The sequence below is a fragment of the Salmo salar genome, chromosome 02 (genome assembly GCF_965601325.2).
Source record: "Salmo salar chromosome 02, fSalSal1, whole genome shotgun sequence".
Lineage (NCBI taxonomy): Eukaryota > Metazoa > Chordata > Actinopteri > Salmoniformes > Salmonidae > Salmo > Salmo salar.
Window position 1 is genome coordinate 73,537,501 of NC_138292.1, and position 17,292 is coordinate 73,554,792.

Below are 17,292 nucleotides of genomic sequence, written 5' to 3' on the forward strand. Positions count from 1 at the left end.
TGCGCTGCAACGTCCCCAACACTGGGCTGGAGACCACGGTGAGATACACACTGAGACAGAGATACACACTGAGACAGAGATACACACTGAGACAGAGATACACACTGAGACAGAGATACACACTGAGACAGAGATACACACTGAGACAGAGATACACACTGAGACAGAGATACACACTGAGACAGAGACACACACTGAGACAGAGATATACACTGTGAGACAGAGATACACACTGAGACAGAGATACACACTGAGACAGAGACACACACTGAGACAGAGACACACACTGAGACAGAGACACACACTGAGACAGAGATACACACACACACACACAGACACTGAGACAGAGATACACACACACACACACACACACAGACACTGAGACAGAGATACACACTGTGAAACACACACTGAGACAGAGATACACACACACACACACACACACACACACACACACACACACACACACACACACACACACACACACACACACACACACAGAGATATACACGGTGAAACACACACAGACAGAGATACTCACACACACACACACACACACACACACACACACACACACACACACACACACACACACACACACACACACACACACACACACACACACACACACGCTTACCCATACCCAACACCAGCTTACTCACACAATCACAAAATGTATTCATTAGTGTTTACAAAGTGGTAATAGGAATTTATAGTGTCTATGAAGTGTCTATGAAGTGTCTATGAAGTGTCTCTAACCCGTCTGTGCCAGGTGCGGTTGGCGGGGGGCAGGGAGCCTGCAGAGGGGCGTGTGGAGGTGCTGATGGAGGTGGGAGGGGTACAGCGCTGGGGGGCCGTCTGCAGTGAGAACTGGGGCATCAACGAGGCCATGGTGGTATGCAGACAGCTGGGCTACGGCTTTGCAAACAGAGCACACCAGGTGATGAACAGAATGAACATGGAGGCACGCAGATGTACAAACGTGCACACACACACACAGGAGGTTGGTGGCACCTTAATTTGGGAGGATGGGAATCAGTGGAATGGTCAAATACATCAAACATGGTTTCCTGGTGTTTGATGTCATTCCATTTGCTGCCTTCCGGCCACTATTATGAGCCGTCCTCCACTCACCAGCCTCCTGTGGTGCACACACAACTGATCAGTTTGTAGAGGGGACACTATTGTGATAGGATTTCCCTCCTGGCCTTTTGGTTTGTCTGTCTGTCTGTCTGTCTGTCTGTCTGTCTGTCTGTCTGTCTGTCTGTCTGTCTGTCTGTCTGTCTGTCTGTCTGTCTGTCTGTCTGTCTGTCTGTCTGTCTGTCTGTCTGTCTGTCTGTCTGTCTCTCTCTCTCTGTCTCTCTCTCTCTCTCTGTCTCTCTCTGTGTGTGTGTGTGTGTGTGTGTGTGTGTGTGTGTGTGTGTGTGTGTGTGTGTGTGTGTGTGTGTGTGTGTGTGTGTGTGTGTGTGTGTGTGTGTGTGTGTGTGTGTTAAAAGCCCATAGGGAGAAAAAGAAAGAGAGAGTGGAGAATTGTGATAATGTCCGTTAATGAAACTATTATGTATAATGGTAATGGAGCCAGTCATTATCTGAAAAAGATTTGGGTTTGGCACTGGTCATGTGACCTACTGACTCAGTTCCAGCCCTCATGGTTCTGTGTGTGTGTGTGTGTGTGTGTCCTACAGGAGACGTGGTACTGGCCCGGAGCTCCGGAGGCAGCAGAGGTGGTTCTGACTGGAACCCACTGCATCGGTACAGAGATGTCCATACAGCAGTGTCGTAGGAACACACAGGTCTACTGCCCCAGGGGAGGAGAGGGCAAGGCGGCTGGGGTCACCTGTGTTGAGAGTGAGTTCTTACAACCAGCACACACACACAAGCACGGACGAACACACACACACACACAAACACCTGCGCACGATCACGCAAGCACACATACATCCTCAACAACACTCACATAGACCCTTCCACATGCTGACCTTTCAACCCTTAACCTCTTACCCCTCCTCTGATCCCCCTGACAGCGGCCCCTGACCTGGTATTAGATGCCCAGTTGGTCCAGGAGACAGCCTACCTGGAGGACCGCCCCTTGCACCTCCTGACCTGTGCCAATGAGGAGAACTGTCTATCATCCTCTGCTGCCCGGATGAGCTGGCCTTACGGACACAGACGCCTGCTACGATTCTCCTCACGCATCATGAACTTGGGCCGGGCCGACTTCAGACCTAGAGCGACCAGGGAGTCCTGGACCTGGCACCAGTGTCACAGGTACTCAAAAGGGGGGTTGTGGGAGTTTTAATAGACAAGGGTAGTGGGTTGTGGTAGTTGTAATTTTAAGAGAGATGGGTTGTTGGTTGTGGTCCCGTGTGGCTCAGTTGGTAGAGCATGGTGTTTGCAACGCTAGGGTTGTGGGTTCGATTCCCATGGGGGACCAGTACGGGGAAAAAAGTGTATGAAATGTATGCATTCACTACTGTAAGTCGCTCTGGATAAGAGCGTCTGCTACATGACTAAAATGTGGTAGTTGAAGTTTTGAGAGATGGGTTGTTGGTTGTTGTAGTTTTAAGGGTTGTGGGTTGTGGTAGTTGTAGTTTTAAGAGAGATTGGTTGTGGTAGTTGTAGTTTTAAGAGGCACGTGTAGGAGGGTTGATTGTGGTAGTTGTAGTTTTAAGATACAAGTGTATGGGGATTGGATTGTGGTAGTTCTTGTCTGGGATCATGAACATGGGCTGAATTCAGAACTAAAGCTGCCAGAGCCCTGGACCTGACACCAGTCACAGGTACTGAAGAGGGAGTTGTGGTCATTGTAGTTTTAAGAGACATGGGTTTTTTAAGTTTTAAGAGACAAGAGTGGTGGGTTGTGGTAGTTGTGGTTTAAGGAGATAAGGGTAAGGGGTAAGGGGTTGTGGTATAGGCATTTTCAACTAAACAAAGAACAGTTATTCTTGACCTGGTTCTCCTTCCTCTTGAACCAACCGTGTCAACAGTCTTGACTGTGACCATTCCAAGTGGAATGGTTCTTTACTGCTGTGGTTGTGGCTCTGCTGCGGTCGACAGAGTGAGAACAACCTGGTCACTCTCCTGACCACAGCAGTACCATGCAGGGTCCAATCCAACTGACGAACACAGCGTCTTAGTCTTCGGTTCTATTCTGGGAGCGTGAGGTTGTGATAAAGAGCAAACGGTTAGAAACAGATCTCTAATTGTCTCGTATTCCTTTCTATTGTAGTCTATATACACTGCTCAAAAAAATAAAGGGAACACTAAAATAACACATCCTAGATCTGGATGAATGAAATAATCTTATTAAATACTTTTTTCTTTACATAGCTGAATGTGCTGACAACAAAATCACACAAAAATAATCAATGGAAATCCAATTTATCAACCCATGGAGGTCTGGATTTGGAGTCACACTCAAAATTAAAGTGGAAAACCACACTACAGGCTGATCCAACTTTGATGTAATGTCCTTAAAACAAGTCAAAATGAGGCTCAGTAGTGTGTGTGGCCTCCACGTGCCTGTATGACTTCCCTACAACGCCTGGGCATGCTCCTGATGAGGTGACGGATGGTCTCCTGAGGGATCTCCTCCCAGACCTGGACTAAAGCATCCGCCAACTCCTGGACAGTCTGTGGTGCAACGTGGCGTTGGTGGATGGAGCGAGACATGATGTCCCAGATGTGCTCAATTGGATTCAGGTCTGGGGAACGGGCGGGCCAGTCCATATTATCAATGCATTCCTCTTGCAGGAACTGCTGACACTCCAGCCACATGAGGTCTAGCATTGTCTTGCATTAGGAGGAACCCAGGGCCAACCGCACCAGCATATGGTCTCACAAGGGGTCTGAGGATCTCATCTCGGTACCTAATGGCAGTCAGGCTACCTCTGGCGAGCACATGGAGGGCTGTGCGGCCCCCCAAAGAAATGCCACCCCACACCATGACTGACCCACCGCCAAACCGGTCATGCTGGAGGATGTTGCAGGCAGCAGGACGTTCTCCACGGCGTCTCCAGACTCTGTCACGTCTGTCACATGTGCTCAGTGTGAACCTGCTTTCATCTGTGAAGAGCACAGGGCGCCAGTGGCGAATTTGCCAATCTTGGTGTTCTCTGGCAAATGCCAAACGTCCTGCACGGTGTTGGGCTGTAAGCACAACCCCCACCTGTGGACATCGGGCCCTCATACCACCCTCATGGAGTCTGTTTCTGGCCGTTTGAGCAGACACATGCACATTTGTGGCCTGCTGGAGGTCATTTTGCAGTGTTCTGGCAGTGTTCCTCCTTGCACAAAGGCGGAGGTAGCAGTCCTGCTGCTGGGTTGTTGCCCTCCTACGGCCTCCTCCACGTCTCCTGATGTACTGGCCTGTCTCCTGGTAGCGCCTCCATGCTCTGGACACTACGCTGACAGACACAGCAAACCTTCTTGCCACAGCTCGCATTGATGTGCCATCCTGGATGAGCTGCACTACCTGAGCCACTTGTGTGGGTTGTAGACTCCGTCTCATGCTACCACTAGAGTGAAAGCACCGCCAGCATTCAAAAGTGACCAAAACATCAGCCAGGAAGCATAGGAACTGAGAAGTGGTCTGTGGTTACCACCTGCAGAACCACTCCTTTATTGGGGGTGTCTTGCTAATTGACTATAATTTCTACCTGTTGTCTATTCCATTTGCACAACAGCATGTGACATTTATTGTCAATCAGTGTTGCTTCCTAAGTGGACAGTTTGATTTCACAGAAGTGTGATTGACTTGGAGTTACATTGTGTTGTTTAAGTGTTCCCTTTATTTTTTTGAGCAGTATATATATTCATCGCCACGGCTACACAAAAAAAAGCTGTGTCAAAAGAAAAATCTCTGTCTGTCAGTGTTATATATCAAATGAACGTAGGCAAGATTTCATTTGATATATGTATTGCTTTACTGTAAGTCACACACCAGACAAACAACAACAGTAGAAAAACATATCATCATCCTCCAACTCTTCCTCACACAACAGACAAGCAAACAAGCTTTCAGTGCTATTGTTATTGTGTCTGTTAACTGTTCTCCAATCTCTTCATGTTGAATAGCATTGATAACCTCTGTTTTTCTTCTTCCTCCTCCTCCTCCTCTCCTCTTCCTCACAGGCACTACCACAGCATTGAGGTCTTCACCCATTATGACCTTCTGACCTTGAATGGAACTAAGATCGCTGAGGGTCACAAAGCCAGCTTCTGTCTGGAGGACACCTACTGCCCCGATGGTACGTCACCTTACCTACTGCCCCGACGGTACGTCACCTTACCTACTGCCCCGACGGTACGTCACCTTACCTACTGCCCCGACGGTACGTCACCTTACCTACTGCCCCGATGCTACGTCGCCTTACCTACTGCCCCGACGGTACGTCACCTTACCTACTGCCCCGACGGTACGTCACCTTACCTACTGCCCCGATACTACGTCACCTTACCTACTGTCCCGATGGTACGTCACCTTACCAACTGTCTCGATGGTACGTCACCTTACCTAGTGTACCGATGGTACGTCACCTTACCTACTGTCCTGATGGTACGTCACCTTACCTACTGCCCCGATGGTACGTCACCTTACCTACTGTCCCGATGGTACGTCACCTTACCTACTGCCCCGATGGTACGTCACCTTAACTACTGTCCCGATGGTACGTCACCTTACCTACGTGCCCCCGATGGTACGTCACCTTACCTACTGTCCTGATGGTATGTCACCTTATGTCCCGATGGTACGTCACCTTACCTAGTGTTCCGATGGTACGTCACCTTATGTCCCGATGGTACGTCACCTTACCTACTGCCCCGATGGTACGTCACCTTACCTACTGTCCTGATGGTATGTCACCTTACCTACTGTCCCGATGGTACGTCACCTTACCTACTGTCCTGATGGTATGTCACCTTACCTACTGTCCTGACGGTATGTCACCTTACCTACTGTCCTGACAGTATGTCACCTTACCTACTGTCCTGACGGTATGTCACCTTACCTACTGTCCCGATGGAATGTCACCTTATATCCCGATGGTACGTCACCTTACCTACTGTCCCGATGGTACGCCACCTTACCTACTGCCCCGATGGCACGTCACCTTACCTAGTGTCCCGATGGTACGTCACCTTACCTAGTGTCCCGATGGTACGTCACCTTACCTAGTGTCCCGATGGTACGTCACCTTACCTAGTGTCCCGACTGTATGTCACCTTACCTACTGCCCCGACGTTCTGTCACCTTACCTACTGCCCCGACGTTATGTCACCTTACCTATTGCCCCGATGGTACGTCACCTTACCTACTGTCCTGACGGTATGTCACCTTACCTGTCTCTAACTTTAACCCTTCTGTCTGGAGAATACTTACTATCTCGACGGTACGTCACCTGTGTCACTTATTTTACCTGGCCTAATTTGACCAGGCTTTCCCCTAGCCTAACCCTAAACAGTCCACGAGTCCCCCCATGCACTTTCACACCTATCAACTCACCTATCACTAGATCTCTCACCTGTCAATAGATCTCTCACCTGTCACAAGATCTCTCACCTGTCACTAGATCTCTCCCCTGTCACTAGATCTCTCCCCTGTCACTAGATCTCTCACCTGTCACTAGATCTCTCACCTGTCACGAGATCTCTCACCTGTCGCTAGATCTCTCACCGGTCGCTAGATATCTCACCTGTCAATAGATCTCTCACCTGTTTCTAGATCTCTCACCTGTCGCTAGATCTCTCACCTGTAAATAGATCTCTCACCTGTCACTAGATCTCTCATCTGTTGCTAGATCTCTCACCTGTCGCTAGATCTCTCACCTGTCACTAGATCGCTCACCTGTCAATCGATCTCTCACCTGTCCTTAGATCTCTCACCTGTAAATACATCTCTCACATGACAATAGACTTCAATTGGATCTTATCCAAATCTTTAACTTGATCTTCAACTTGATCAGTCACCGTCACCTACACTTACTGTGTTTCCATGGCAACATGCAGGTCTCCAGAAGCGCTACGCGTGCTACAACATGGGAGAGCAGGGTATCCAGGTAGGTTGCTGGGATACGTACCGCCATGACATCGACTGTCAGTGGATCGACATCACCGACATCAGCCCCGGGGAGTACATCTTTCAGGTTAGAACACACACACACACACACACACACACACACACACACACACACACACACACACACACACACACACACACACACACACACACACACACACACACACACACACACAAGCTTTATCAATGGATCAACGGCCTCTTAACTTTTGCATGGAATACATTTAAGAAAAGAAAGCAAATGTAGCTCTGTGTTTTAGTCGTTCCTCTTCCAGAAACTAAGTGTTGGCTCCAGTAACCGTGGAGACCAGGAGGAAGAGATGAAAAGCTGTGATACAGACTAGAATTGGAGCGTAAATGGGTCTTGGCTCTGTCTGCACGTGTCGGTCCAGCTGGTTCACGTGTTTGGAGGTAGTTTGAGTGAAAGTGTGGGTTTAAAATAGAAGGATGTATTGAACCTGTGTTTAAGGGGAGTGATAACCTGTTCAGAGAAAGGCTTGGCTCAGTGACAGGGAAACTGTGACGTTGTCAGCACATTACCACTGAAGAGAGAGCGAGAGTCTCACCCACCAGGCACACCCTCACCCCTCACCCCTGGGTATGCTTACTCTGGAATGGAGAGAGAGAGAGGTAGAGAGAGACAGAGAGAGAGAGAGACAGAGAGAGAGACAGAGAGAGAGAGAGAGAGAGAGAGAGAGAGAGAGAGAGAGAGAGAGAGAGAGTCTCACCCACCTGGCACACCCTCACCCCTGGGTATCCTTACTCTGGAATGGAGAGAGAGAGAGGTAGAGAGAGAGAAGAGAGAGAAAGAGAGAGAGACAGAGAGAGAGAGAGAGAGAGAGAGAAGAGAGAGAGAGAGAGAGAGAAACAACCTGTAGAAGGGATAGAGAAGGACACAGCAGCAGATTTCATTCTATCCTTCTTTATCTCATCTCTGCTTTTCTAGTTGGTCATCAGATGGCTCAAAGAACGTTGTTTGCTTGTGAATTCTCTAAGATTCTGTTCAATGAGAATAAGATTCCATTCTGAAGCTTCTGATGTGACATCACAAAGCCTACATCACGTCACCCTGCATCCTTCCGACTGTTCTATTTCAACCCCCTCCATAACGACTGTCTGATTGGGTCCTCTGTGTGACTAAACCACCACAATGTTTACCACACGCCCCGGCCCCACCACACATCACATCATTTCTCATCAGTTTATAGCAGAGAGATGAAAGAGATTTGTTTAGACAGGAGGGAGTGGTCCTCCAGTCCATCGCTCCTACAGGGGCCTGTCTGTATGTGGTCTCTCTGCGCTGGTCGGGCTGGGCTGGAACACTCAGCCTTCTGGGAATATCATCTGACACACTCGTCATGTCATAAAGTTGGGAGATCAAACGGCGGCCGGCGAGACTACTGTTGCCCCAGTCTGCCGCATCGTTATGTGGTTGCCAAGGAAACCCTCATTCAACAGTAGTTAAGTTGACAATAAAGTGTGTGTGAGCGAGGGAGTGTGTCTGTATGTCTGTGTGTGTGTGTGTGTGTGTGCATACGTGTGTGTGTCTGTGTATCTGAGTGTCTATGTGTGCAAGCAAACGTGTATGTATGTGTGTGTGTGTGGTGTGTGTGCGTGTGCGTGTGCATGCATGCCGGTGTATCTGCATGCGTGTTTTATGCTAACTCAGTTGTGGGGTGACGGGGGCCATGTTTAGGCACATCCACCCCACTGTCACAGTCTCTGACTGACATCCACCCCACTGTCACAGTCTCTGACTGACATCCACCCCACTGTCACGGTCTCTGATTGACATCCACCCCACTGTCACGGTCTCTGACTGACATCCACCCCACTGTCACGGTCTCTGATTGACATCCACCCCACTGTCACGGTCTCTGATTTACATCCACCCCACTGTCACAGTCTCTGATTGACATCCACCCCACTGTCACAGTCTCTGACTGACATCCACCCCACTGTCACGGTCTCTGATTGACATCCACCCCACTGTCACAGTCTCTGACTGACATCCACCCCACTGTCACGGTCTCTGATTGACATCCACCTCACTGTCACGGTCTCTGATTGACATCCACCCCACTGTCACAGGCTCTGACTGACATCCACCCCACTGTCACGGTCTCTGATTTACATCCACCCCACTGTCACGGTCTCTGATTGACATCCACCCCACTGTCACGGTCTCTGATTGACATCCACCCCACTGTCACGGTCTCTGATTGACATCCACCTCACTGTCACGGTCTCTGATTAACATCCACCCCACTGTCACGGTCTCTGATTAACATCCACCCCACTGTCACGGTCTCTGATTTACATCCACCCCACTGTCACAGTCTCTGATTGACATCCACCTCACTGTCACGGTCTCTGATTGACATCCACCTCACTGTCACGGTCTCTGATTGACAACCACCCCACTGTCACGGTCTCTGATTGACATCCACCTCACTGTCACGGTCTCTGATTGACATCCACCTCACTGTCACGGTCTCTGATTGACATCCACCCTACTGTCACGGTCTCTGATTGACATCCACCTCACTGTCACGGTCTCTGATTGACAACCACCCTACTGTCACGGTCTCTGACTGACATCCACCCCACTGTCACGGTCTCTGACTGACATCCACCCCACTGTCAAGTTAATATGCTACTGTTTTACACAGGGCATTTAGCCAAGTTAATATGCTACTGTTTTACACAGGGCATATAGCCAAGTTAATATGCTACTGTTTTAAACAGGCCATATAAAATATGTGCTTATAGGCCTTCTGAACTTGCCAAGAGAAAATATAAAGTGCTTGAAACAAATTAACCAGAAAACTAAATGAACATGTTTCATAATTATGAACACTTTTATGATTTATTGTCATTTGTTTATTTTTTATGGAAAGATGGAGTGTAGAAAATGAAAGAGTGCAGCTTTATGGAATTATGCTGTCGGTTTTGTCTTTCACGAGGCTGGAAAAGTCACATGCATGTTTTTATGTTTGGGAAACAGAGTGAATGGAAAAACAATGCCAACCAACCTACCATGACTACATCTTAATGATAGGCTGATAGTTTTAGCTCAACCAAACATAGTTGTCATCGTCTCCTGGGTATCAATGTTGCCCTTTTAGGCACTGATCTAGGATCAGTGACCTTAGATCAGTGTAGGAACAACATCATCCTACTCTCTGTCCCACAGACCCACTCCGTATAGAAGTTCCCTTAGGCACAGATCTAGGATCAGTTTACCAACACTAAACCCAAACCATTAGGGAGAAAAGTCAAGCTGAACTTGGACCAGTATCTAGGGGCAACTTCATCCTCCTCTTATAATTCAAGCGGTAACCGCCCACGTTATGCCACACACACACACCTGACACACACACACACACCTGACACACACACACACACACACCTGACACACACACACCTGACACACAAACACACACACACAAACATCTGACACACACCTCCCTCCCACCCTTCCTTTGTCCTCTGTCCCTCCCTGCAGGTTGAAGTGAACCCCTCGTTGGATATGGCTGAGTCAGACTTCCAGAACAACGTGATGCGTTGCCGCTGCAAGTACGATGGAGGACGGGTCTTCATGTTCGGCTGCCATGCAGGTGGGGGGGGGGGGGGGCTGCTTTACCCACACTGACCAACCACAGGAGAGGGGGGGGCTGCTTTACCCACACTGACCAACCACAGGAGAGGGGCGGGGGGGGGGAGGGGGGGGCTGCTTTACCCACACTGGCCAACCACAGGAGTTCCATCCCTCCTTCACTCCATTACTCCTCTCAATCAATTTCTACTTCATATCCACACAAAAATGTTATTGTAATATTTGTCACCCTCCCTCCCTCCTTCTCTCTCAGGTGATGCATACAGTCCAGAGGTGGAGGATCTGTTTGAGCACCAGCGTCAGATCACCAACAACTTCCTCTAACCAACGGAACAACAGAAGAACCAATGGGAGATCTCCATCCAACAGAACAACGAATGAGAGACTTCAGAACAACCAATCAACCAATGGGAGTTCTCAGGGCAGAGCTTTGGAACCACAGCTCATCTCAACTTACCCAATAAGGGGAGAGGAGCCGGAGGAGAACCAGGAAGCCAGGGTTGGAATGGACTGTGGGAGGGAGGGGGGAGGAAGGAAGAGGGGAGGGGGGAATTGTTTCTGAAAAGGTCAAAGAAAGAATCACCTGAACATCAAGCAATCATCGCACCTTCACCATCGCTAACCATATCTCTGGAGAGAGAGAGAGAGAGAGAGAGAGAGAGAGAGAGAGAGAGAGAGAGACGTTTACAGGACTTTTGGGTAGTTGTGACACGTTTGTCAGTTGGAATCAAACCATATCAAGCTGTCACATGTCAGGTGTCACCATGGTAACAGGATTTAGATTAAAGTAGAGATGCTTGTCTTGAAACAAAAAATGATGCGCAACATGGAGTTATTTACAGATTTTAAATGACGGAAAAACAACAAGATAGTTCCCTAAGATTCAGACATACTATGGTTATGTAGCACAGGAGGCTGGTGGCATCTTAATTGGGGAGGATGGGCTGATAGTAATGGCTGCAACGGAATTAAATGGAATGGAATCGAACACATCAAACACATGGTTTCCATGTGTTTAATACCATTCCATTCACTCCATTCCAGCCACTATTATGAGCTGTCCTCCCCTCACCAGCCTCCTGTAATATGTAGGAAGGTTACACTAAGGTACATGAGTATTACATGTATGTTTATCAAATCACAAACTGTGTATATTGTATAAGATGGTTGTACCTATTTAGTGATAATGGGGCAAAGCTACCTTGTTTAAAGGTACACTCAGTAAGATGGCATTGTCATACATTTTCATACAAAAAATTAGGACCTAAGGCTCTTTACCAAATGCCCCCTGTATGATATACACATTAAACACAAAATATGTATATACACATTAGAATACAAGAACACAGTCATGGGAAGCACAAATAAAACGTCACAAATCAGCCATAAAAACAGTTACATTCATCCACAAATAAAACCCCAATCAATACTTTAAATTGCTCGAACGGCACCAGAACATCAAGATGAAATGCATTAAAAACAAAAAGCATATTTACCTAGCTCGCCGGAGACCCGAGGAACCTCAAGAGTTAACCAAGCCTGTGAATTGGTTAGGTAACTCAGGTGTCTATACTTCAACAGTTAGATAAGACGAAAGTTTATGAAGTAGGGCCTTGTAAACAACAAAGGTGTCTTCCTGCTTGCAGACATTTTGAATTCTGTTTATATCTGTGTAAGTGTATGTTAAATAGCTGAGTCTACCTATAAGTTGTCTATTGTCTTCTCAATCTCAGTCATGATCTTATAAGATAGTATAACAGAGGCATGGAAACGTATGAAATTGGATTCGCATTTATTATTGTCCGTTTTTGTCTGTCAAAAGTTCAACTCAAGTCAACTATTTTCGGAGGAGTTTCATACGCACAAAGGCCGTGATCTTGTGTGTTTTCTTTCGAAAGACAATCATCTCGGTTGTCCATTTTCCATCAACGGATGCCTTCCATTGAAAAACCATTGGCTCAAGCCATAGTTTTCTCACACAAACTTCCTGTCTGGCCACAGCCTTAGTAATTGATCAGGGCCAGGTTTCCCAAAAGCATCTTGAGGCTAAGTTTATCTTAGAACCATAGGATCCTTGAGATGTTTTTGGGAAACCGGGCCTTGGTAGATTTTCTCCTCCTCTTTCTTGCCTGTTGTCCATCCATCATCAAATCAGATCACCTACTTTCTTTAAAAACTGTCCTTCATGTGCTTTGATATATCTACTTCACAAATGCAGTATTTATGCAATACAAATGCAGTATTCGCTGTAAAAAAAAAAAGTGTGTTTTTTGTTATATGGAAATTACATTGACAAGTATTTTTCATGGTGCTAACGTTTAGCCTTTAAAAATATATATTGTAATGTATTGCAAATGTAGTTTTATATGACCTCTATAGAGTATCATCCTGTAGGTTTGTAATTTATACTTTAATATTATGTACTTTTGACTTAAAACGTTTTGTCCCTTTTGTAGTTGTGTTTTTCATAAGGTTGCAAAATTCTGGTAACTTTCCCACGAGTCCCAGGTTTTCCAGCAACCCCGGTTGGAAGATTCCTGGAATCAGGAAGTAATAAGCAGGAAATCTGGGAAATATAGGAATCCTACAACTGGGAATTTTGGAAAAGTTACCAGATTTTTTGTTTGTTTTTGCAACGCTAGTTTTGTATTGTTTATGTTTTATTACGATACATTCTATAGTTGCTGTCATCAGTCTGTTTTAACACCAGTGAACCTCATAATACAGGTAGATATATTGTGACCAGTGCACATAGAGCTCTGGTTAAAAGTAGTGCACTATGTTTTGGGAATAGGGTGCCATTTGGGATGGTTGTTGTACCTAATAAGTACTGCACCTGATACTTGGCAATGGTAGAGAACAATAAACATCAGATTTCCAAACGATAGGGCTCTTTTGGTACATGGTCATTTGAGTGTATAGCATTTGATGATTAATACTATCATTAGCTATATAATGTACATTTAAACTCCTCATAATAAACCATGAGAAACCTTTCATTCATTCAAAAAGAGCAGTGTGGATATAGAGCCATGACCTCCATCCTGACCTAGGGAACATAGAGGCTTTACTGCTGTTTCCAACCTCAGACACACTGGGATCTGTCCGCTTCTACTCAACCAATTAGGGCATGCACTCAATATGCTGCTTATTTTAGCTGCGGCATGCTGAGATGAGTGTGTTTAAGTTTAGTCAGTGTCTAACAGTGTAATGCTGTAGTCAGAAAAGGCTTATTTAGGCCATATTCAAACAAACAACCGCCAGAGGCTAAGAATACACATCAGGCCTTCTGTATATTCAACAAGCAACACATCTGATTCATATTCATTCAGCGCCAAAACGGAAGAAAACAGACCGAAACAGCGAGGCGCAAACTGAACTTGTCCAATGAGGAATCTACATCGTTGATTTCCGTTGCAAAACGTTATGCACTAATGAATACGACCCTGGTCATTACATTCATTGGAGAAGCATCACAGAGGATATAGACTGGCAGAGCAACTTGAGTCCGTTTCAACTTCCTCTCCTTCCTATTGCTTTCTCTTTCCCTCCTATTCCCTCCCCTCCCAGTCTTCCTCTTCCCGTCCCCCATCACCTCCTCCTACTCCTATTCCCTCTCCTTTTCTCTTCGAGGTGATTGATTAGGATCCCCATGGCGACAGCTGGTCTTACTGGGGTCTGACACACAACAAAAAAAGACATTACAGATAAAATACTTTACCATTTACATACATAAATCCTCATCTTAGCAGTATTAGGGATCTCTCACCAGAAACTTCATGACTCCCTGTCTGCGTCCAAAATCACACCCTATTGCCTATATATTGCACTACACTATATGGGCACTGGTCAAAGGTAGTGCACACCACAGGGAATAGGGTGCCATTTGGGACGCAGCAGTCCTCTTCCTTCCTCCCGTCTTAAACACATGGTTGACACTGTGGTTAAACGGTTGCTTGGTAACTACTGTGTGTTCCAACCTACCAACCTCCACACCATGACACGTGGGCATTGGGTTGGCATGACAGCTGGCATCTCTCCCTATAAAAACCTCCACCATGTATGTGTGTGTCTGTGGTCCTCAAGACTGAAGATGAAAGTGTGGAATGGAACAAGCCCTAAGCAGCCCGGCTGGAGTGCCTGTTAGACTGGCACATTGTGGCTAGTGTGTGATTGACAAACCCTAAGCAGCCAGGCTGGAGTGCCTGTTAGACTGGCACATTGTGGCTAGTGTGTGATTGACAAGCCCTAAGCAGCCAGGCTGGAGTGCCTGTTAGACTGGCACATTGTGGCTAGTGTGTGATTGACAAACCCTAAGCAGCCAGGCTGGAGTGCCTGTTAGACTGGCACATTGTGACTAGTGTGTGATTGACAAGCCCTAAGCAGCCAGGCTGGAGTGCCTGTTAGACTGGCACATTGTGGCTAGTGTGTGATTGACAAACCCTAAGCAGCCAGGCTGGAGTGCCTGTTAGACTGGCACATTGTGACTAGTGTGTGATTGACAAGCCCTAAGCAGCCAGGCTGGAGTGCCTGTTAGACTGGCACATTGTGGCTAGTGTGTGATTGACAAGCCCTAAGCAGCCAGGCTGGAGTGCCTGTTAGACTGGCACATTGTGGCTAGTGTGTGATTGCCAAGCCTGCAGCACATTACCTCCTCATAAAGCCTGAAGCTCTGATATTATCATGGTCTGACCACAGATCTCACATCACGCTATGGCAGGGCTGGGTGGCTGGCTGGGTGGGTGGGTGGGTGGCTGGGTGGGTGGCTGGGTGGCTGGGTGTGCAAGTGTATGTCATAATGGCTGTTTCTTTCAGTTCTGTTTATTCTCTTGTTCAGTTTCCATAGTGTTGTTTCTGGCTTACAGACCGACTCGGCATCACTGTCGGAGGTCCGTACGGGCCGGGATTCAATCCCATCGCGCTTTTTTGTCTATGCACCTTTTAAATGCAATGTTCAACCAATGACAGGAGTTGAATTGCTCCCAACTCAAACAATAAAATATGCACAAACAGACAGGCAGCAAGGAGAGAGAGAGAGAGAGAGAGGCAGCAAGGAGAGAGAGAGAGAGAGAGTCAGGGCGGAGAGAGAGTCAGGACGGAGAAAGAGAGAGTCAGGGCGGAGAGAGAGAGAGAGAGAGAGTCAGGGCGGAGAGAGAGAGAGAGAGAGAGAGAGAGAGTCAGGGCGGAGAGAGAGAGAGAGAGAGAGAGAGTCAGGGCGGAGAGAGAGAGAGAGAGTCAGGGCGGAGAGAGAGAGAGAGAGAGAGAGAGAGTCAGGGCGGAGAGAGAGAGAGAGAGTCAGGGCGGAGAGAGAGAGAGAGTCAGGGCGGAGAGAGAGAGAGAGTCAGGGCGGAGAGAGAGAGAGAGTCAGGGCGGAGAGAGAGAGAGTCAGGGCGGAGAGAGAGAGAGAGAGTCAGGGCGGAGAGAGAGAGAGAGAGTCAGGGCGGAGAGAGAGAGAGTCAGGGCGGAGAGAGAGAGAGAGAGAGTCAGGGCGGAGAGAGAGAGAGTCAGGGCGGAGAGAGAGAGAGAGAGTCAGGGCGGAGAGAGAGAGAGAGTCAGGGCGGAGAGAGAGAGAGAGTCAGGGCGGAGAGAGAGAGAGAGAGAGTCAGGGCGGAGAGAGAGAGAGAGAGAGTCAGGGCGGAGAGAGAGAGAGAGAGAGAGAGTCAGGGCGGAGAGAGAGAGAGAGAGAGAGTCAGGGCGGAGAGAGAGAGAGTCAGGGTGGAGAGAGAGAGTCAGGGCGGAGAGAGAGAGAGTCAGGGCGGAGAGAGAGAGAGAGTCAGGGCGGAGAGAGAGAGAGAGTCAGGGCGGAGAGAGAGAGAGAGTCAGGGCGGAGAGAGAGAGAGAGTCAGGGCGGAGAGAGAGAGAGAGTCAGGGCGGAGAGAGAGAGTCAGGGCGGAGAGAGAGAGAGTCAGGGCGGAGAGAGAGAGAGAGAGTCAGGGCGGAGAGAGAGAGAGAGAGAGTCAGGGCGGAGAGAGAGAGAGTCAGGGCGGAGAGAGAGAGAGAGAGAGTCAGGGCGGAGAGAGAGAGAGAGAGTCAGGGCGGAGAGAGAGAGAGAGAGTCAGGGCGGAGAGAGAGAGAGAGTCAGGGCGGAGAGAGAGAGAGAGAGAGTCAGGGCGGAGAGAGAGAGAGAGAGAGAGAGTCAGGGCGGAGAGAGAGAGTCAGGGCGGAGAGAGAGAGAGAGAGAGTCAGGGCGGAGAGAGAGAGAGAGAGAGTCAGGGCGGAGAGAGAGAGAGAGAGTCAGGGCGGAGAGAGAGAGAGAGAGTCAGGGCGGAGAGAGAGAGAGAGACAGGGCGGAGAGAGAGAGAGAGAGAGAGAGTCAGGGCGGAGAGAGAGAGAGAGAGAGAGTCAGGGCGGAGAGAGAGAGAGAGAGAGAGTCAGGGCGGAGAGAGAGAGAGAGAGAGAGAGAGAGAGAGTCAGGGCGGAGAGAGAGAGAGAGTCAGGGCGGAGAGAGAGAGAGAGAGAGAGTCAGGGCGGAGAGAGAGAGAGAGAGAGAGTCAGGGCGGAGAGAGAGAGAGAGAGAGAGTCAGGGCGGAGAGAGAGAGAGAGAGTCAGGGCGGAGAGAGAGAGAGAGAGAGAGTCAGGGCGGAGAGAGAGAGAG

General features: G+C 48.2%; 1 protein-coding gene across 1 annotated transcript in view; it reads left to right on the forward strand.

Moving 5' to 3' along the window:
- The window catches only part of LOC106591630 (lysyl oxidase homolog 4), a 36,230-nt gene extending 22,648 nt beyond the window's left edge, over positions 1 to 13,582 (forward strand). The window contains exons 8-15 of the mRNA XM_045709265.2: positions 1 to 38; positions 773 to 940; positions 1,686 to 1,848; positions 2,025 to 2,268; positions 5,134 to 5,249; positions 7,009 to 7,145; positions 10,587 to 10,698; positions 10,951 to 13,582. The exon at positions 1 to 38 is cut by the window's left edge and continues 117 nt beyond it. Of these exons, the coding sequence (XP_045565221.1) occupies positions 1 to 38; positions 773 to 940; positions 1,686 to 1,848; positions 2,025 to 2,268; positions 5,134 to 5,249; positions 7,009 to 7,145; positions 10,587 to 10,698; positions 10,951 to 11,021 (1,049 nt within the window). The 3' untranslated portion in view covers positions 11,022 to 13,582. The remainder of the gene's footprint in view (positions 39 to 772; positions 941 to 1,685; positions 1,849 to 2,024; positions 2,269 to 5,133; positions 5,250 to 7,008; positions 7,146 to 10,586; positions 10,699 to 10,950) is intronic.
- The last annotated feature ends 3,710 nt before the right edge of the window (positions 13,583 to 17,292 follow it).